Source organism: Lepus europaeus, chromosome 5 (genome assembly GCF_033115175.1).
Source record: "Lepus europaeus isolate LE1 chromosome 5, mLepTim1.pri, whole genome shotgun sequence".
In the NCBI taxonomy this organism is placed as follows: domain Eukaryota; kingdom Metazoa; phylum Chordata; class Mammalia; order Lagomorpha; family Leporidae; genus Lepus; species Lepus europaeus.
In genome coordinates this window covers 20867776-20889403 of record NC_084831.1, presented here as the reverse complement: position 1 = coordinate 20889403, position 21628 = coordinate 20867776, and the positions used below count along the sequence as shown (strand labels likewise).

Below are 21628 nucleotides of genomic sequence, written 5' to 3'. Positions count from 1 at the left end.
TGTTGTCATTTTGTTGCTAAGCTTGTGTGATTAGTGCTTTGTCATCTGAGGCAATGGAAGCTTGGATTTGAAATCTGGCTCGGTTTTTAGTTAGGATCTCGAGCAGTCGACTTTCCTAGGGGTTATGATGTGGACCTGCCTATTGAGTTGTGCAGTGTTGTCACATGACCGAACATCTTCCACTTGACCTCAGGATGAGCCTTGCCAAAGGCCCACAGCTGTTTTTTGGCCAGCTTGATCACTTCGAAGTTCCTTGTGGGAGATGACACTAGTTCAGATGTTTCAGACAGCTCTCGAAAGAAGGTAAACTACGTCTTGAATGAAAGAACCAATTTCAAAATAAAGTCAACAAGGTGTAACACACAAATAGTCTATCCAAGTGCACTGTGTCAGCGCCTGCTAACCCTTGAAAAGGCTTCAAAACACTCCGCCCCTGCTTCTCACTGAGCAAAATCTGGCTGTTTCCTGTTTACGTAGGAACAATGCTTCAAACTCAGTCAGTGTGTCCACTCTTGTTTCCTCAAAGAAACAACAGTGGCTGGAAACAGTGTTTGACTATGTTTGAATTTGGAGTGCGTGACAGGGTGCTCATGTGGGTGGCCGACTTCTCTTTCTAGCTGGGTTAGTGCTCTCTAGGGGCCGAGCTCTAGCAGGGGCTCCGGCTGGCAGGCTTTTCTTTTGATGGAATCCGATGATGACGTAGCAGTTAAAACCGCTTACCCATCAGTTCAGTCCGTGTTTAGGGATGCCTACCGTGTGACCTGTTGGTCGGGTACAAGGAGCCCAGAGCACAGTGAGACTGGCAGCGCCGCACTTGCTGGCTTGGCATTCCCAGTGGCACGGAGAGGCTGCTGGCGAGACCACACTCCCTGCCGCGCTAAGGCCTCACGGGCATTGTGATTTCTGAGCCCTCCTGGGGCGGGGGGGACAGGGCCCAGGCTGGAGAGCCAGGCGGGCCATGCTTAGCAGGTGGAACTCCAGCCTTTGCCAAGCTCGGCTGAGGCAGGAAGAACGTGCGGCTTTGGCATTGGACGTGTCACCTGACAGGTCCCACACACAGTTCTCTGGGACGTTGTTGAGATGGCAGGAACAGCAGAACGTTCCCAGCCTGGTGTGGGTCTGGCCTGCTTTGGGGAGAATCTGAAGTATACGCAGGTGGGCAATGAAGCTCCTAGACAAAGGCCAGTAAGAACTAGCACCTGATGTGGATAATGGATTTGTTTTTAAAAAATACAGTTGGAGAGGCCAGCACTGTGGCATAGTAGATTAAGCCTCTGCCTATGGTGCTGGCATCTCATAGGGAGACTGCTTCAAGTCCCGGCTGCTCCACTTCTGATCCAGCTCCCTGCTAATGGCCTGGGAAAGCAGTGGAAAATGACCCAAGTGTTTGGAGCCTGCTTGGACTGCTGTGTGGGAGACCCGGAAGAAGCTCCTGGCTCCTGGCTTCAGGTCAGCCAAGCTCCAGCCATTGTGACCATTTGGGGAGTGAACAAGCGGATGGGAGATTTTCTCTGTAACTCTGCCTTTCAAATAAATCTTTTAAAAAAAAACAGTTGTAGGAAATTCAAACTCATTTGATAAAATTGAACACACATCCCTGGTTGTCTGTTAATGTTATAAAACATTCAGAAATAGAAATGAGATAGTGACTATGAAGAGCTTTACTAACAACTTTCTGTTTCCCAGTGCATCATCCGGGTACTCCCAAGGACACGCGCGCTCTCTGGAACCAGGGGCGGGAAATGCCTGTTGTGCCTGACACCCTCGCACTGCCCAGTGACTCATTCCAGGGATAAAACACGCTCTGAGGATGGTGGCTGCCTCTGGCCCACTCCCTGCAGACCCCCATTGCTCTGATGAAGAAAAACAAAAACATTCACAGTTGTAGTTTCCAAATAATTTCCTTTTAAGCCCAGCCCCTTTCTTCCTGCAGCCTTGGCTGTGCAGAAAGCCCATGTTGTAGGAACTGGCACTTCTGTCTCCCTTTTGTGGCCTTATTTTTCATCTTGCTCAATCTTATACCAAGATTAAATGCAAAATGTGGAAGTGAAAAGCATGGTCACTTTGCATCCCCTGGGTTCCTGCCGAGAGGAGCTTTAGTCTTGAGTTCTAGCTCAGTGTTCCTCACAGCCGTCCCTCCAGGCTCCTCATGCGCCGGGTCCACTGGTCTCGGAGGAAGCCCTCAGAACGCACAGGCAACTGGCCCGGTGGCCTGTGGGAGCCTCCCAGGCGGGAGTACAGAGGCGGCGGCGGGGGGTGGGGAGTGGGGTGGGTGGGTAGGTGACCCTGGTGACCTGCAGAGATGTTAGAAGCTAAGAAAGGACACACCCAGGGCAGTGCCTATAACTCAGGGGCTGGGACTCTGGCCCTCTGGGCTCCCACTGCAGCCAGACACAGGTCAAGGACTTGGGCCATCTTCTAGTGCTTTCCCAGGCCATAGCAGAGAGCTGGATGGGAAGTGAAGCAGCCGGGACACAATCTGGCGCCCATATGGGATGCCAGCACCTTAGGCGGCAGCTTTACCTGCTATGCCACAGTGCCGGCCCCAGGCCCAGGCACTTGAGCCATCACCTGCTGCCTCCCAGGATGCATTGCCAGCAGGCTGGGTCAGAAGCAGAGCAGCCACGATTTGATGCGGGCATCCCAAGCGGCAGCTTAATCCGCTCACAACACCCGCCCCCAGAGCTGGGCATCGAAGCCAGGCACTCCAATGTGGGACGTGGGCATTTTAACCCATGTCAGCCACTGAGCCAGCCCCTGCCGAGAGTGTGGGCGGGAGACAGGCGTGGCTCTGATCTTGGTCGTAACAATACTGGCGTGTTTATTGAGTGTTTCCTCTGTGCCAGGAAATGGTTTTTTAAAAGTTACCTCATTTGATTCTTGACGATCTTGTGAGGTAGATAGCTAGTTGTTCCATTTTGCAGGTCAAGAAAGCGTCCAGAGGTTAAAACAGTTTGCCAAGTTTCCAGGTGAGCGGGTGAACTGGGACCCTCGCCCAGGCCCAGGCTCCCTTTGCTTCGCCCTTGGCCACTGGCTGGTCAGCCTCCTTCCTAACCTTTCAGGTCAGACCTTGTCTGCCCCGGGGGCTGAGGACTTGGATATGGGGTGGGCAGGGTCCCGCACATGTCTGCCATTCTGACAAAGCTCCTGTCATTTTTATTCTGTGGTTTGCGAATGAGGTCACTGTGGCCTATCTGAGCCCCACCTGATGACTCCTGCCCCTCCCCCGCAGCCTCAGGCCTTTCTCAGTTGGCTCCCCTCGTTTCAGCTCTGGAGGGACAAGGTGCTAAGATGGTGCTCTTGAAGCCAAATCCCAAGATTCGTTCATGCAGCTCCTGTTTGCTGGGTGCTACTGAGGACACAGTCCTGGCTTCCAGCGGGCTTGGGGCCTGGGGGCAGGAGCGGAGGGAGGGCATGGGCGTGGGGGTGGCAGGCGCCACACAATGGGCTCTGAGCCAGGCAGCACCCAGCAGCCAGGCCTCTTCACGGCACCGCCATCCCGAGGTCAGGGGCCTGTTGGACCCTCCTCGCACACCAGCAGGACCACTGGTGGGGCCACATCATTGCATGGAACCCAGCTGGCTCCTGTGGCTGAAGGAGTCCAGCGCAAGGTGCTGGGCCCCCAAACAAAGCAGGAATCCAAACCACACAGGAAGTGGGTGTGGTGTCCATTCCATTGCGAAGCACACCCCACAGAGCCACTTCCTCTCTGCAGCCTCCTTTCTGTGAGATTCTGCCCAAAGTTGGTCTTTTTTTTTTTTTTTTTTTTTTTTTTTTTTTTTTTTTCAGACTCACAGAGGGAGCTCCCATCACTGGTTCTCTCCCCAGGGGTCTGAAGCCAGATCTCCCGTGTGGGTGGCAGGGACCCTACTACTTGAGCCATCACCGCTGCCTCCCAGGGTGGTGTCAGGAACCAGGGCCGGAATTCAACCCCAAGCGCTCCGCTGCTGTGGCACCCAGGCGTCCCCACTGGCCACACACCCACCCCGAGGTCTCCTGGAGGCGCGTGAGGGTGGCTGGCATCAGGTTCCGAGACCGCGCCTACATGGCGCTCTGGAAGTGCTGCAGTATTTCTTCGTAATCGTGTTTGTCGGGATCTGCAAGAGAGTCCCAGCGGGTGAGGATCTTGCTATAGGACAAGTTCCTTCCCCTCCTGACTTCGTGCACGCGCTCAGAGAAGGGGATGCGCTGCGTGCTCTAAGCCCAAGGGCCTTGCTAGCTCAGAGCCCGTCTGTTCTGTGCAGCACCTGGCAGCCACTTCACTGTCCTGTGTCCTGCCAAGGGGGTGGTGGGCTGGGGACTCCTTTCCTGGCCAGGGCTCTCAAGTGCATTGGAGAGGGCCAGTAGGGACCCTTCCACCTGAGCCTCCCCTGCAAACTGGGACACAGAGGCTCTGCCAACGGACTCACCTGCATCCTGGGCTTCGAGCCTGTCAGGCCCGCGGCCCTTCCTGTGGGCAGGAACCTGGCTGTGCTTATGTGAGCTGCTGGACGCTGACTGGGTCATCGCCTTGGGTTTGGGCAGCAGAGCGGGCTGTGGCCGTCCGAAGCCTTGAGAAGACTGAGCAGGAAGACACAGAAATCAGCAAGGCCCAGGAGCAGTCAAGTGCGTGGCGGGCACAGCCAGCAGGCAGCCCCTGCGGCCCTCTGCGGGAGGGTCTTGGACCCAAGCTGCTCGCGGACCGGGGAGCGGCGGGTCAGGGTGGCAGGTGCAGGGCGGGTGCAGGCTGGAGCTAGGGTCCCCCTGGGGCTCTCCTTATAGGGGAGTCGGTGACTGAACTCTCTTGGGAAGGGGAGCCATTTTAAGAAAGCAGCCACAGAGCCTCAGGACAGCACCCAAGGCCCCTGCACATGCGCAGCCTCTGAGCCGCTGTTTCAATGACCAGCTTTCGCAGGAAGAGGGGGCCCCTTGCAGACCTCGGCCAGGTTCTCCACAGCTGGCCAGAGCTTGGCCCCAGAATCTCATTTGCAGGCTCCTGGCCTCCCACTTCCTCCCCCTGAGGGCTTCCCCAAGTATCCAAAGCAATAGGCCCCTCCCATCACCATAAGCAGAGCACAGCAGTGCCGTCAGACCTGACTTCAAACCCCGGTCCCGCCACTTGCTAGCTCCGTGATCTCAGGCAAATTGCTTTACTTCTCTGTGCCTCTCCAACCTAGTGCAAGGTGGGACAGTGCATGTGAGGGGCCTGGCCCAGAGTGAGCCCTGGCCAACAAAACGCCAGTGACTTCATTTCCAGTATACCGGTGAGGGAAGGGATGCTCGGAGCAGGAGCAGTGCCTCGGCCACAGAGCGAGTGCTCGGGGCGGCAGCACAGCAGGTGCCCTTGCAGTGGGGGAGCGAGGCCAGAGCCGTCCTGGCCCGTCCTCGCCTGAGAGCCTGCAGGGGGGACCTTCCCAGCACCCCTGTGCCTGGGAGGAGGGGCTGCAGGGTGGGTGCCGGGAAGTGAGTCCGGGAGGACCCTGAGGCCAGGCTGTGGGGGCTGCACTATCCCCTGGCAGTGGGAGCCGCCGCAGGCTGCAGCAGATGGAGCCCAGGCCCGCGGGTGCGCAGCAGGGAACCCGGGAGGCCACTCTGATGGCTGTGGGCCGGTTCTAGTGGACACTGGGCGTGGCAGTGGACAGAGCAGAGAGAGGCAGGGCACCAGGAAGTTGGGAGTCTGTGCTCCAGTTCAGGCCTCAGCACCTCTGGGTTCTCGTTTTCTCGGTCACAGGATACGGAGAATCACCCCAACGTCAGGGCTGCGAGGCCCGGAGGGGAGCGACGGGCAGTGGGCGCGTGCGTTTACAAGTGGCAGCTTCTGCACCCTCCTAAGAGCCAGGACAGACAGACAGACATACACAACGGACGAGCAAGCAGTGGCAGGCGGCCCTCCCCGCCCGCGTGGGTACCTCGCCACCGCCCTCCTCATGGCTCTTCATCTTCTGCCCGCTGAGGCCCTTGCTTTTGGGGGGCCTGGGTGGGGGCGCCTGGCTGGCGCTGGCCGGCAACTTCCGCAGGTGATAGTAGAAGGTGTCGGTCAACTCCTCCACCGTGGCCACAGGGGGCGGCGCAGCAGGCTGGCCCTGTGGCCACTCGTACTCCACCAGCGTGAGGTCCAGCCACCGGGGTGGGATCGCAAAGGCCACCTGGGGCTCGGAGCCCCAGCTCACCACCAAGAAGGGTTCTGTGATCTTCTCCTCCAGCCGCAGGCCCCGGATGGAGGCCAGGGGGTCGGCGGGGTGGCTGGCGTCCTTGGCCACCACCTTGACCTCACAGGGCAGCGGGAACTGGGCCGTCAGCTCTGCCAGTTTATAGCGCCGGCCGTCGCTCACCTCCTCCACAAAGCTACCGGCAAGATGGAGGGGCAGCAGCATCCGCTCCTGGGCCGCCGCCTCCTCTTCACTCACTTCCTCCTCTTCCTCCATTTCCTCCCCAGCCCGCTCGCTCAGCCGCTGACACACCAAGACGTCCTCGTCCCTGCCCTGGGCCCCATGAACCTGGCTTATCCCCAGCACCTCCAGCCGGTCCCCTACAGCCAGGGCGCAGGCCTCAGCGTCCTCTCCGGCCCCGGCCTCGGCTTCACAGTCCTTCGTCACCACCACCCGGAGCGGCCGGCCCGGCTGCAGGGCGCCCAGGAGGTCGTAGGCCATGGAGAACTCCCGGGGCCGCCGCCGCAGCTTGCCCTCGTAGGCCCCGGACACCAGGAAGTGCCGGGGCACCTTGTGGCCCTTGCTCGAGGCCAGGACCCACCAGGCCGGAGAGGCCAGGCCATGGATGCAGAGCTTCCGGCCTTTCCCCAAGGAGCCCACCCACGGGCCGAGGAAGCCGGGGGGCCCCTCTGGAACCTCCAGGATCTCGGCGGCCAGGGGGAAGGGGCCTCCTCGCGCCAGGACCTCGCTCAGCTGCAGCGGCTTGATGAAGCGGATGTGCTGGGCGGAGGCGGTGATGTCCTGCACGTCGACCTCCAGGGAGGAGGGGATCTTGACGATGGTCCTGCGCACTGGGCGGGGGCGGGGTGGTGCGCAGTGAGGTCAAGGGCACGCTGCAGGCCGCCCCAGAGCAGAGAGCGTGGTCAGCCCACGCTGGCCTCTGAGCTGGCGTCACCTTTCCTCTCCTACCCCCACCTTCCCGCTGTAGCACATTCCTCGCCACCCTGGTTCTTCACTTTTTTTTTTTTTTTTGGTAAATATTTTATTTGTTTCATTGAGAGGCAGAGTTATAGACAGAGAAGGAGAGATAGGGAAAAGTTTTCCATCTGCTGGTTCACTCCCCAGATGGCTGCAACAGCCAGAGCTGAACCAGTTGGAAGCCAAGAGCCAGGAGCTTCTTCCAGGTCTCCCATGTGGATACAGGGGCCCAAGGACGTGGGCCATCTTCCAGCTGCTTCCCCAGGCCATAGCAGAGAGCTGGATCAGAAGAGGAGCAGCTGGGACACGAACTGGCGCCCATATGGATCCTGGTGCCACAGGCAGAAGCTTAGCTTACTGTGCCACAGTGCTGGCCCCCTTCAACCTTTTTTCTTTTCTTTCTTTTCTTTTTTTTTTTTTTTTTTTTTTTTTTTTTTTTTTTTTTTTGACAGGCAGAGTAGACAGTGAGAGAGAGAGAGAAAAAGGTCATCCTTTGCCGTTGGTTCACCCTCCAATGGCCGCCGCGGCCGGTGCGCTGCGGCTGGCACATCGTGCTGATCTGAAGCCAGGAGCCAGGTGCTTCTCCTGGTCTCCCATGGGGTGCAGGGCCCAAGCACTTGGGCCATCCTCCACTGCACTCCCGGGCCATAGCAGAGAGCTGACCTGGAAGAGGGGCAACCGGGACAGAATCCGGCGCCCTGACCGGGACTAGAACCCGGTGTGCTAGCACTGCAGGTGGAGGATTAGCCTGTTGAGCCGCGGCGCCGGCCTCCCTTCAACCTTTTTAAAAACAACAATTGGGGTGAGCATTCGCCACTGCTCTTAAGCCACTGTTGGGGACACCTGCATCCCAGGTGGAAATGCCTGGGTTACAGTCCCAGTTCTGCTTCCAGTCCCAGCTTCCTGCGGGTGCACACCCTGGGAGGCAGCAGATGATGGTGCAGGTAGTTGAGAGACCCACTTGGAGGTCGGGCTGCTGGCTTTGGCATGGCCCAGTTGTGGGCATTTGGGGGAGTGAGGCAGCAGATGGGAGCGCTCTCTCTCTCTCAACTAAATTGCAAACCATTGTTATAAAAGAGAGAGGCACCATGATGGGTGATCAGAGTGTGGCTCTCCTAGCCCACCTGGCCTCATCACCCAGCCACGCCCCCTCCCCTGCAGGATCCTAGAGCGCCACAGTCACACATGTGTGCCTACTTCAGGGAGTAGCTTTTACAAGAAGATACACTGAAGTCTAGAAAAAAGGGTAACAACCACAATGCCATTGCTCTAGCTACAGTATCTAGAAATCCTTTAATATCATCAAATATGGGGGAAGTTCAACCACTTTTAAAATTTTAGTTTTACTTCAAATGTACTTTTTAAAAAATTATTTATTTACTTATGTATTTATTTGAAAGGTAGTGTTGAGAAAGAGGGAGACACAGAGAGAGATATCTTCCATCTTCTGGTTCACTCCCCAAATGGATGCAACAGCTAGAGCTGGCCCAATCTGAAACCAGGAGCCAGGCACTTCTTTGGGGTCTCCCACATGGATGCAGGGGCCCAAGCAGTTGGGCCATCTTCCACTGCTTTCCTAGGCACATTAACAGGGAGCTGGATCAGAAGTGGAGCAGCTGGGACTCGAACCAGCGTCCATATGGGATGCCGGTGCTGCAAGAGGCCACTTTACCTACTACGTCACGATGCTGCTCCCCACATATAACTTCATAAACTGCCTTTCCAAAGCCTTTCTGGACTTAGATAGGTAATGCCAAATCAAGAAAAACACTGACAAAGTGACCATGGGCATTAATTAGTGTCCTGATCCACAGGGGACTTTAAAGGTGCATGGAAAATGGAATCCTAAGTTTATTTTGGTGCAGAAAATGTTTGAAATCCATGAATACAAGAGGTCTTCCAGAAGTAAGGAGTAGCACATGGTGTGAAAAGCTGGGCAGGGCAGGGCAGCCGTGTGGCAACGCAGGCTAAGTTGCCACTGGTGACATCCACCTCCCACGTCAGACAGCATGAAACTGAGTCCCGGCTCCACGTCCGATGCAGCTTCCAGCTAACGTGCACCTTGGAGGCAGTGGACGATGGCTCAAGGACTGGGTCCCTTGGCCAGCGCCGCAATCACTAGGCTAATCCTCCGGCGACGGCACCCCGGGTTCTAGTCCCAGTCGGGGCGCCGGATTCTGTCCCAGTTGCTCTTCTTCCAGGCCAGCTCTCTGCTGGGGCCCGGGAGGGCAGTGGAGGATGGCCCAAGTGCTTGGGCCCTGCACCCGCATGGGAGACCAGGAGAGGCACCTGGCTCCTGGCTTCGGATTGGCGCAGGGTCAGCCGTAGCGGCCATTTGGGGGGTGAACCAATGGAAAGGAAGACCTTTCGCTCTGTTTCTCTCACTGTCTAACTCTGACTGTCAAAAAAAAAAAAAAAAAAAAAGACTGGGTCCCTGCCACCAAGAGGGGGCACCCGGTTATAGTTCCTAGCCCTGACTGTTTTAAGTATTTGGGCAATGAACTCATGAATGAACCTCTTGTTCTCATGCTCTCTCTGCCTTTCAAAGAAATAAACTTTAAAAGAAAAATATTTGCATGGATTCCAAAATTATTTTGGAAAATAAAACATTTTTTAAAAATGTATTTATTTATTTGAAGGGCAGAATTACAGACAGGCACGGGCAAAGAGAGAGAGAGAGGTCTTCTATCCACTGGTTCACTCTTCAAATGGCTGCAATGACCGGAGCTGGGCCAATCCAAATCCAGGAGCCAGGAGCTTCTTCTGGGTCTCCCATGTGGGTGCAGGCGTCCAGGGACTATGAGCCATCTTCTACTTCTTTCCCAGGCCATTGGAGAGAGCTGGATCAGAAATGGAGAAGGTGCCGGCACTCCGGGTTCTAGTCCCGGTTGGGGCGCCGGATTCTGTCCCAGTTGCCCCTCTTCCAGTCCAGCTCTCTGCTGTGGCCCGGGAGTGCAGTGGAGGATGGCCCGGGTGCTTGGGCCCTGCACCTCATGGGAGACCAGGAGAAGCACCTGGCTCCTGCCTTCGGATAGGCGCGGTGCGCTGGCCGCACCGCGCCAGCCACGGCAGCCGTTGGAGGGTGAATCAACGGTAAAGGAAGACCTTTCTCTCTCTGTCTCACTGTCCACTCTGCCTGTCAAAAAATAAAAATTAAAAAAAGAAAAAAAGAAAGAAATGGAGAAGCCAGGACTTGAGCTGGCATCCATATGGGATGCTGGTACTGCAGACGGTGGCTTTACCGGCTACGCCATAGTGCCAGCCCCAAAACGTATCATTTAATTCTATTTCTCCAGACTTTTGAATTCCCCTCATGCCAATTCAAGAGCTGGCTCTGTAAGACTATGAGGGACTCAGCCCCCCGATGGTAAGGCCCGACCCCCGCCACTGGGCAGGCAGAGAGCACTCTCCCTCACTGTGGCCTGCAGGGTAAAGCTTCCTTGGGTCACATGTATGCCAGATGAGCTGCTAATTGGTAGAAGCTGGGAGGTGGGCACCTGGGGGCTTCCTATACTCTGCTGGTTTTTTCTTCAAAATTGTGTATGGAGGAGTGGGTATTGTGGTGCAGTGGTTAAACCTCTGCCTGGGATGCGAACATCCCATATGAGAGCGCCAGTTCAAGTGCTCTGCTTCTGATCCAGCGTCCTGCTAATGCACCTGAAAGGCAACAGATGCTGGCCCAAGTACCTGAGTCCTTGCTGCCCACATGGGAGACCCATAAGGAGTTGCTGGTTACTGTCTTTGGCCTGACCCAGCTCTGGGTGTTATGACCATTTGGGGAATCCCAGCGGATGGAAAATCTCTCTCTTTTTTTTTTTTTTTTTTTTTTGACAGGCAGAGTGGATAGTGAGAGAGAGAGAGACAGAGAGAAAGGTCTTCCTTTTTGCCATTGGTTCACCCTCCAATGGCCGCTGCGGCCGGCGCATCTTGCTGATCCGAAGCCAGGAGCCAGGTGCTTCTCCTGGTCTCCCATGGGGTGCAGGGCGCAAGCACTTGGGCCATCCTCCACTGCCTTCCCGGGCCATAGCAGAGAGCTGGCCTGGAAGAGGGGCAACCGGGACAGAATCCGGCGCCCTGACCGGGACTAGAACCCGGTGTGCCGGCGCCGCAAGGCGGAGGATTAGCCTGTTAAGCCACGGTGCCGGCCTGGAAAATCTTTTTCTCTCTGACATTATGCCTCTCAAACAAATGAATAAATAACCTTTAAAAAAAAAAAGCTTTAAAAATGTATAGGTGGGGCTACTGTTGTGGCACAGAGGGTTAATCTTCTGCCTGAGACACTGGCATCCCAGATGAGCACAGGTTCGAGTCCCGGCTGCTCCACGTCCAACGCCGCTCCCTGCTAATGCACCTGGGAAAGCAGCAGAGGATGGCCCAAGTGCTAAGGCTCCTGCTACCAACATGAGAGACTCAGATGGAGTTCCGGGCTCCTGGCTTCAGCCTGACCCAGCCCTGGCCATTGCAGCCACTTGGGTGAACCAGCAGATAGAAGATATCTCTTAATCCCTGTAATTCTGCCTTTCAAATAAATAAAATAAAATATTTTATTAAATATATACATAGGTTGTATCTTGGGATGCTCCTCAGAGCAGCACACAGCAGGGCTGGCCGGGGCTGGCGGGTGAGAAGCCGAGCCGAGCCTGAGCAGAGGCAGGAGACTGGGGGCTCGGGGAATCACCCCACATACAGATGAACTTACAGCCAAGGTTTGGATGGGAGGTGTGTATCACGGTGCCCCAGCCAACAGCTGACATGGGAATGATGGAATTGACACGTCACTGTGGTAATTCCTAGGGAAACAGCGGAGCTAGGCAGTAACCAGCAATGCCACTCCCATCACAGAAGGTGGCCCAGCCAGTGTGCTGTGTGCTGGCTGCTGCCCGTGGGGACAGGTGTCGCTCTGCACAGCCAGGCCCGACCTCTGCCCCCCCTCCCCCCCACCCCCTACAGCAGTGACAATCTGTGCTCCTGCATTGGCTCTGGCTTCGGCCTCTCGGAGCCCTTCTCCTCCTTGGCATGGTCGGCGGGTAAGGCTGGTGTGCGGGAGCCTGGATCTGGGATCTCGGAGGGTCTCCCCCATTCCCTAAAATGAACACACTGTGCCCAAAACGTCTGCATCAACAGTGTGGGCGCGGCTTCCATGTGAGCCACTGCCCGCCCAGGAGACTGCAGCTTGGGGCGTGGCTACGTGGCCAGTGCCAAGCAGAAACCCTGGGCACGCAATCTCTGATGCACTTCCCCCCATAGCCAGCCCATCCCGGTGCCATCGCAGCCAGCCTGTCCTGTGTGTCCTCCCTCGGCCGGGTCGGCCTTGGTGTCTTGTGCTATAATAAATCACACCCATATGGCTGGGTAAAGGCAGCACCTGTGGCGCCAGCATCCCATATGGGCACTGGCTCAAGTCCCAGCTAGTCCACTTCCAATTCAGCTCTTTGCTGTGGCCTGGGAAAGCAGCAGAAGATGGCCCAAGTCCTTGGGGCCTGCACCCACATGGGAGACCTGGAAGAAGCTCCTGGCTCCTGGCTTCGGATCCACCCAGCCCTGGATGTTGTGGCCATTTGAAAAGTGAACCAGCAGATGGAAGATTTCTCTCTAACTCTGCCTTTTAAATAAATAAAATAAATCTTTTTTAAAAGACACTCTAGCAGCACTACAATCAGTCACAATGCTTGGATCCTGAATTGAATAAACTGTGGCAAAATGTAGGAAAAAACAAAGGACATTAGAACCCCCAGTGGCTGCTACCACCAAGCTGTGTATTAAGGAGGTACTGCTAATTTTTTGGTTTGATATGATATTGTGGAATTGTTTTTTAAAAAAAGAATTATTTTTAAAGAGATGGATTGGAGTATTCACCCTGAAGTCAGCAGGTGCAGCAGGGAGAGTAGAGATGGGCAGAGCCGGGGTGGGGGGGTTGGGCAAGGGCCGGTCACGCTGATGGGTGAGGGCTTGTGGGGGTTCACTTGATTCCTCCCTGATTTTTTTTTTAAGTTTTGTTTTTGTTTTTGCTTTTGTTTTTTTGAAATAGAGAGCAAGAGGGCTGGCGCCATGGTGCAGTAGGTAATCCTCCACCTGCATGCCAGGATCCCATTTGGGTGCCAGTTCTAGTCTGGCTACTCCTCTTCCATTCCAGCTCTCTGCTATGGCCTGGGAAAGCAGTGGAGGATGGCCCAAGTCCTTGGGCCCTGCACCCGCATGGGAGATCAGGAAGAAGCACCTGGCTCCTGGCTTCAGATCGGTGCAGCGCCGGCTGTAGTGGCCATCTGGGAAGTGAATCAACAGAAGGAAGACCTTTCTCTCTGTCTCTTCCTATCACTGTCCATAACTCTACCTCTCAAATAAGTAAATAAAATCTTTAAAAAAAAAAAAGAAAGAAAGAAAGAGAGCGAGAGGCATAACTCTCATCTGCAGGTTCACTGCTGAATGTTCACAGCAGTGGCTGGGCTGGGCTGCAGTTGGGAGCCGGGAACTCCACCCAGGTCTCCCACATAGGTGGCAGGGACCCACACACTTGAGGCAACACCTGCTGAGCCCAGGGTCCGCATGAGCAGGAAGCTGGAGTCAGGAGCTGGAGCCGGGGCTGGTATTGTGGCCCAGCGAAATCAGTCACTTCTTGGGATGCTCGCATCCTATGCAGAGTGGCTGGACTGGAGTCCCCACCTGGGCTTCCAATTCAGCTTCCTGCTAATGCACCTGGGAAAGCAGAGAAGATGACCCACGTGTTTGGGTCCCTGCCTACCATACAGGAGACCAGGATGGAGTTCCTGGCTATTGCAGACATTTGGGGAGTGAACCAGCAGATGGAGGGTCTCTCTCTATCCCCTCTCTCTGTTGATCTGCCTTTCAAATAAACAAAAGTAAGTAAATAAAGTTGAAAAAGAAATAAAAACATGAGGCCAGTGCTGTGGTGTAGCAGGTAAAAGCCGCCACCTGCAGTACCAGCATCCCATGTGGGCGCTGGTTTGAGTTAACGCCTGGCCTGAAGCACCAGCATCCCATATGGGCACCCCTTTGAGACCTGGCTGCTCCACTTCCAATCCAGCTCTCTGCTATGGCCTGGGAAAGCAGTAGAAGATGGCCCAAGTCCTTGGGCCCCTGCACCTGCATGGGAGACCAGGAAGAAGCTCCTGGCTCCTGGCTTCGGATCGGTGCAGCTCCGGCCGTTGCGGCCAATTGGGGAGTGAACCAGCGGATGGAAGACCTTTCTCTCGCTCTCTCTCTGCCTCTCTTCTCTCTGTGTAACTCTGATTTTCAAATAGATAAATAAATCTTTATAAAAAAGGAGGAAGGAAGGGAGGGAGGGAGGGAGGGAGGGAGGAAGGAAGAAAAAAAGCTGGAGCCAGGAATCGAACCAAGGTACTCTGAGGTGGGATGCAACTGTCCTAACTATTAAGCTAAACTCCCACCCCATCCTGGTTTCTGTACATGCTTCAACTGCTCCATAATAAAAAACGTTTGAAGGAGTGAAAAGGGGGGGGGTGGCAGGAAGAACCCCACTTGGCAGCGACCTTGACAAACGGCTCTGTGGGTCACAGCCGGTGAGCCCCAAACCCTGTGCTCCAGGGAAGAAGGCCCCAGCCCCCACTCCTCTGCCTCCATCCAGTTTCTGCCTCTGTTCCCCCTGCTCCGACGCACATCCCAAGAAAGAACTACGGAACCGCCGGGGCCCCTCCGACAGCGGCTTCCGTCTCCCAGAGAGGGGCCCTTCCGGAACAGGCAGCCAGGAGAGGAGGTTTCTCCCAGGCAACTGGGCAAGTGTTCCCTGTGGGTCTCTCTGCCAACTGCTGGCAAGCTCGGGTCGCAGTTTTGCCAACTCTGTGGAACACTGGGGCTCGCGCTGTGAGGGGTACCCCAGCTCCCTGTCTCTCTAGCACATGTCCCCGTACGTGGCCATCTTTCCACCATGCCGCTGCATACACGGAGTGACTTATAATACCATGGCTCTCCACGGGCACAGGGCAGGGGGGTGACCACCGCCAGGGCAGCTTCCGGGGCCCCGCCTACCCGCCCCCTGCAACCCCACCCACCTGTGCGGGCAACTCACTGTGCATGATGGCTTGGACCTCGTAGAGGGGCCTCAGGACCAGGCAGCTCCAGGGAAGGTGGGGCAGGTGAGGATGAGGTCCCTCAGGGCTGGGTCCTGCAGGGCCTGGAGCAGGGTTCGGGGGCACCCGGCTCCCACTTCCAGAAGGGCCCCTTCAGGGAAAGGGGCAGGCGCAGGACGACCCGCTGCGACCCAGTGTCCAGCACGCAGCGGGCGCAGCGGGTCCCGAGGTGCGTCTCCACAGCCTCAAGTGAGAGGGGCTGGTCCTGGGGCACCACCCTGGCGGTCGGCGGTGATGCTGCGGGTTGACATGAAGGAAACGGGCAGCTGCGTGGTGCTCCGGGCTGCGGCAGAGACCAGCTCCCCCAGGGTCCTGTAGCTCTGCCCGCTGGTGAGGGGGCTGAAGTGGCCTGGGGGGGTATGGGGGTGGGGGCATCAGGAAGGGGCGAGCCTTTGTGGGAGGACCACCTCCTCCTCCCCACTCCCAGCCCAGCCAGAACGCCCTGGGGACACGTGTCCAGGGAGGCCTGCAAACGGACAGAGGGATGCAGACCCAGAGTGACACTGGTGAACAACAGCAAGGGGTGGGGACACCAAGGGACATCACCAGAGACACAGGACAGATGCATTTCCAACAGACACAGCCGATACCCACATTTCCGCACCTCCTGGTTCCCCCATCTCTGACTCTGCCAGCCCATCTCTTCCTCCCCATTCCTCCCCAGCTCCAAGCCCAAGTGCAAAGGCTGGCACTGCCACCCAGCCCCTCTCTCCCAAACCAGGATTCCAGGGGCGACTGGCCAAAGTGCCCTCTGGGGGCCGGCGCTGTGGCATAGCGGGTAAAGCCACCACCTGCAGTGTCAGCATCCCATATGGGCGCTGCTTCAAGACTTGGCTGTTTCACATCCAATCCAGCTCTCTGCTGTGGCCTGGGAAAGCAGTAGAGGATGGCCCAGGTGCTTGGGCCCCTGCACCTGTATGGTAGACCACGAGGAAGCTCCTGGATTTGGATCCACCCAGTTCTAGCTGTTGTGACCATTTGGGGAGTGAACCAGCAGATGGAAGACCTCTCTCCTCTGCCTCTGCCTCTCTGTAACTCTGCTTTTCAAATAAATAAATAAATCTTTAAAAAAACAAAGTGCCCTCTGACCCCTCACCCCTCCATCCTCTCTGTGCTCCCTGCACCGGCCTCCAGCCCCATCCAGGCTTCCCCCAGCACCGGAGTGGCCTAACTACCCCACTTCTGGTTGTGAGTTTCCTGCCCTAAACCCACAACCTCAATCCGATCTGAACATTGCACAAATCGACTGAGCGACGTCCTGCAGAGGTCCGCTCTGGGCTCTTCCCAAGTGTCAATGCCGAGACAGAGAAAGGCTGAGCGCTGTTCCAGGCGGAGGAGACCAGAGAAGGACCAGCTGGGTCCGGGGTGGACCTGGGACTGCGAACTTGCTACAGAGGGCATCACTAGGACAGCTGGTGGCGTGTGAGTGTGGACTTTGGACGAGACGGCAGCGTTGTAGTGAAATGAAGGCTCCCGAATTTGGGCAGTGGACTACAGCTTTTATACACCATGGTCCTTAGGGGTGATATTGAAGTGCAAAGAGGCATCGGGTCTTAATTACTCTCAAATGGTACAGAAAACTCTATGTGCGCGTGAGGGTGCTCCTGAATGTTCTGGAAGGGGTGGGCACATGATTGAGTGATTCAGTCCCTGTTGAGGATGCCCACACCCCAGAGGAGTGCCCATTCTGAGCCCGCCCAGCCAGCTCCCAGCCTGCTAACGCGCCTGGGAAGCAGCAGACCCGGATGGAGGTCCTGGCTCCTCCTGCCTCTGGCCTGGCCCAGGCCCATCTGTTGTGGGCATTTAGGAAGTGAACCAACAAATGGCACATCACTCTCTGTCTCTGTTTTTATCTCTGCCTTTCAAATTAAAAAATGAAAACAAACTTATGCTCATAGAAAATGAACATATTTTAATCTCATTTTCCCACAAATATTTTTTTTTTAATTTGAAAGGTAGAGTTATAGACAGTGAGAGAGAGACAGAGAGAAAGGTCTTCCTTCCGTTGGTTCACTCCCCAAATGGCCACTACAGCCGGCGCTGTGCTGATCCAAAGCCAGGAGCCAGGTGCTTCCTCCTGGGCTCCTATGCGGTTTGCAGGGACCCAAGCACTTGGGCCATCCTCCGCTGCCCTCCCCGGGCCACAGCAGAGAGCTGGACTGGAAGAGGAGCAACTGGGACTAGAACCCAGCGCCCATATGGGATGCCAGCACCACAGGTGGAGAATTAACCAAGTGAGCCATGGCGCCAGCCCCCCTACAAATTTTTTTTTTTTTGACAGGCAGAGTGGACAGTGAGAGAGAGACACAGAGAGAAAGGTCTTCCTTTGGTTCTCTTCCATTGGGTCACCCGCCAATGGCCAACGTGGCCGGCGCATCGCGCTGATCTGAAGCCAGGAGCCAGGCGCCTTCTCCTGGTCTCCCATGGGGTGCAGGACCCAAGGACTTGGGCCATCCTCCACTGCACTCCCGGGCCACAGCAGAGAGCTGGCCTGGAAGAGGGACAACCAGGACAGAATCCGGCGCCCCGAACGGGACTAGAACCCAGTGTGCCGGCGCTGCAGGCGGAGGATTAGCCTAGTGAGTCGCGGCGCCGGCCCTCTACAAATATTTTTAAGTACCTCGTGTATATCCTTACCCATATATAGTCATACATCTATAAATCTGAAGTTATTCTTTTTTTAAAAAAAGAACAAAACCCTCAAAACACAAAATACAGCACTTCCATATCTCAAACTCTCACTGGCTCTTCAATGTTTTCACAATAAAGACCCAAGGCTGGCAGCTCCACCTGTCCCCTGGGCAGTCCGCTCCTGCTCCGCCCCCTCACCCGGAAGCCACGCCCCCAGAGTGGGCTGCTCCTCGCCAGTGCCGGTTCTCAGTACGGACACACACCCGGTCCTCAGGTCCTCACACAAAGCCTCGCTGCTGCCTTTACAGGGGAAGCCGCTGAGCTCACAGAGGCCCTGGGAACCTGCCGTGGCCACAGCTGCAGAGCTGGGATTCCCACCCCGGCTCCGGAGTCCACGCCCTCGTCCACAACTCTACATGCTTCCTGCAACAACTGAGCTCATGGGATTTCCTGTTCATCGTCCTCCAGTTCAGGTGCCACCTCCTCCGGGAAGCCCTCACAGACCCCTGAGACGGATTCCTTCCCCCACCCCAGGGGCTGTTCAGAGTGGGGCTGCGATGCACCGTGTTATGAGCCCAGAGTGGCGCAGGGGCAGCTGTGGTCAGCAAGCCCACGAGAGCAGTGGGGAGGCAGAGGTGCCCACCTTACCCTGGAAGCTGGGGTCGAGCTCCAAGGTCTGACCCGTCCCTGGGTTCTCACAGACAACCTTCTGGAGGCGGACGTGGGTAACCTTGACCAGGTCCCCCGTGGACAGGCAGCACTCACTCCCGGCGATCTCATAGATGGAGCCTACGGAGACATCAACTCGGTTTCCCCATTCAGCAGGGGCCAAGTGCTGGTGGTAGCCTGGGCCCTGGGACCTCAAGCTCTGCTCGGCTCAGCCGCGCTCATGGCTCCCACCCTGGGGAACAACCTCCCCGCCCTCCCCTAGGTGTGCTTCTCTGGCCTTTCCCATGCCTCCGTGCCTCCTCCACTGAGCTCGCAGGCAAGCCAGGTCTGCCCCAGGGTCACCGCAGTGGCACAGAGCCTGGTCTCTGAGGACGAGCCAAAGACCCAGTGAATCCCAGCGCCCTGTGCGTAGCTATGGCATCAGGCTGCGGGCGGGCAGCTCTCCACCCTGAGACAGTGTGGTTCCATCAGATGACTTGATTTTATTTATTTATTTTTAGATTTTATTTGTTTATTCAGAGATAGAGTTACAGACAGAGAAGGAGAGACAGAGGGAGAGGTCTTCCATCCTCTGGTTCACTCCCCAAATGGCCACCATGGCCAGAGCTGGGCAGATCTGAAGCCAGGAGCCAGGAGCTTCCTCTGGGTCTCTCATGTGGATACAGGGGCCCAAGCACTTGGGCCATCTTCCACTGCTTTCCCAGGCCACAGCAGAGCGCTGGGTTGGAAGAGGAGCAGCTGGGACACAAACTGGTGCCCTTACAGAGTGCTGGTGCCACAGCGGCGGCCCCAGATGAACTGGTTTTAAAGGCAGCCCAGGAGAGAGTGGAGGGGCTCAGAACTGGGGTTCTCGGTGCCGCCCCCAGTTCAGCAGCCCACTTGCCGCTGTGAAGTGTGCACACCTCAGCAGGAACACAGAAGGTGCAGTCAAGGCCTCACGTGTACCCAGAGGACAAGAAACGGCAGGTGGCGGGCCCTGGACCCTCACGCTCCTCCTCCCCCAGGGCAGCCCCAGCACGGCCTCAGTGAGCCCCAGGAACTGGTAAGAGCCTTGGGCTTCCCCTCAGGAAAATGCACGTGGGTGCACGCAGCCCGGCTCCCGGCCCGGCCCGCAGAGCCGCTCACACCTGGGTGCCACAGAGGCACCACTGAGTGCGGGCCGGAGGGGGCGCGGCGGGTTAAGCCACCGCAGCTGTCCTGGCTTCTCCCTTGCCAGGTGGATTTCCTGGTGGCATCTGGGGAGTGAACCAGCAGATGGAGTCTCTCCCTCTCAGCACCCCTTCCCATCAGTCCTGCGCACTCACCTTCTGCACCCCCACACATCCCATCAGTTCTGCGCTGACCGCAGCACCCTAACTTCTGCCATTGCCCATGACCCTGGGTCCCGCAGAATGAGGAAATCGGTGTGTTGACACCAGCAGACACGGCTTGATCCCGGGCCAAGGTGCAGACAGATCTCAGGTGCCTGTCTCCGGGAAGCCCCAGAGCAGAGGCAGGATTCAAACCAGATCCACCAGACTCCCGAGAGGACCCGGAGAGGCCACTGTGAGGTGGTGCCCGGGGGACCCCTGTGTCCCCGCCTTGGCCTAGCCCCACTTGGGACCTCAGAACATTCCCACAGCTGCCGTGGGAAAAGGATGGGGGCATTCACGCCTCAGTTTGCTCTCTAAGGCACCTGCACCTGACACAGCATCTGCATCCCCTGGCGCCCCACCATCTGCCCTGCTCAGCATCCCCCTTCCTCTGCCTGTCAGCGCCTCCCCTCCTGCTCGTCCAGGCACTAGACCCATCCCTGCGAACCAGGCTGTGCGAGGAGCAGAGAGCTGCCTGGAAGGCCTCTCTTTTAAGCCCAGTACTTAAATGAACAGGGATCCAGCCCTGTCCATCATTACAGCAGAGGGCCAAGGTGGGAAGGAGGACGGAAGGCAGGCAGTGTAGACGGGCACGTGGGGGCAACGAGATGTGGGTACTGATGTGACTTAAGAATCAAGCAACAGCAACAGCCATGAGCACCCAGTTCTAGGGCCCTTTTGCAGCTGAGCTCCATCTGTGCACACTGCCACGCCACCCTGGCTTGGTTGGCTTCCATACAGTGTGCAGGACAGCGCAGTGTGTCCCCATCGCACGGAAGCAAAGGCTGGGGTCCACAGAGTGGCCTCACGTCACACAGCCTGCGCCGGAGCGGCCCCGGGACTCGAACCAGGGTTTGTCGTTTCGCCGGGGTTTCCATCCGCTCGCTGGCCCCTGAGCCTGCCCTCAATCTAGGGGGAGCCGGGAGCCGGAGGGGTCCTGCCCCGCACTCACTCTCGAAATAGACCCCCGAGTAGATCCGCAGCACGCGTGGGAGGGAAGCGGGGTCCAGGAAGCGCACGAAATCCTGCAGCGGCACCGGCTCCATGGTCCCCGCGGCTCGCTGGACCCGAACTGAGCGGCCCGCAGCGCCGCCGCCCGCGGGAGCCCTGGCGCCCCGCCCCGGCGCCCCCCCCTTGCCGCTCCCGCCCCGGAGCCCCCGCCCCTTGCCGCTCCCGCCCCGGAGCCCCCGCCCCTTGCCGCTCCCGCCCCGGAGCCCCGCCCCGGAGCCCCCGCCCCTTGCCGCTCCCGCCCCGGAGCCCCCGCCCCTTGCCGCTCCTGCCCCGGAGCCCCGCCCCGGAGACCCCGCCCCTTGCCGCTCCCGCCCCGGAGCCCCCGCCCCTTGCCGCTCCCGCCCCGGAGCCCCCGCCCCTTGCCGCTCCCGCCCCGGAGCCCCCGCCCCGGAGCCCCGCCCCTTGCCGCTCCTGCCCCGGAGCCCCGCCCCGGAGCCCCCGCCCCTTGCCGCTCCCGCCCCGGAGACCCCGCCCCTTGCCGCGCCCCGCCCCGGAGCCCCGCCCCTTGCCGCTCCCGCCCCAGAGCCCCGCCCCGCAGCCCCGCCCTCAGGGTTGGAGGCTTCTGAGTCGGCCTCCAGGGACGTCCACTTGGATGCTTCGGGTGACGCGGCGCCATTCCATGCCCTTTGCCTAAGTCTTGCTGAGAATCCGTGCTCGGGGAAAGAGAAATCTGCCTTGGTGACCAGCGGACAGGGACCGGCCCGGCTCTGCCCTGCAAAACCCCTGCCCGCTAGTCCGGCCAGCACGCGCACAT

General features: G+C 57.7%; 1 protein-coding gene across 1 annotated transcript; it reads right to left on the bottom strand.

Moving 5' to 3' along the window:
- Nucleotides 1-3482: 3482 nt before the first annotated feature.
- Nucleotides 3483-20911, bottom strand: THEMIS2 (thymocyte selection associated family member 2). Its single transcript, XM_062193199.1, is given in 9 exon segments — nt 3483-4097; nt 4410-4560; nt 5889-6979; nt 15151-15207; nt 15210-15278; nt 15281-15434; nt 15436-15560; nt 18491-18631; nt 20816-20911. Coding segments are annotated over 9 exon segments (1938 nt in total). The 5' UTR covers nt 20910-20911; the 3' UTR covers nt 3483-4041.
- Between the last annotated feature and the right edge of the window lie 717 nt (nt 20912-21628).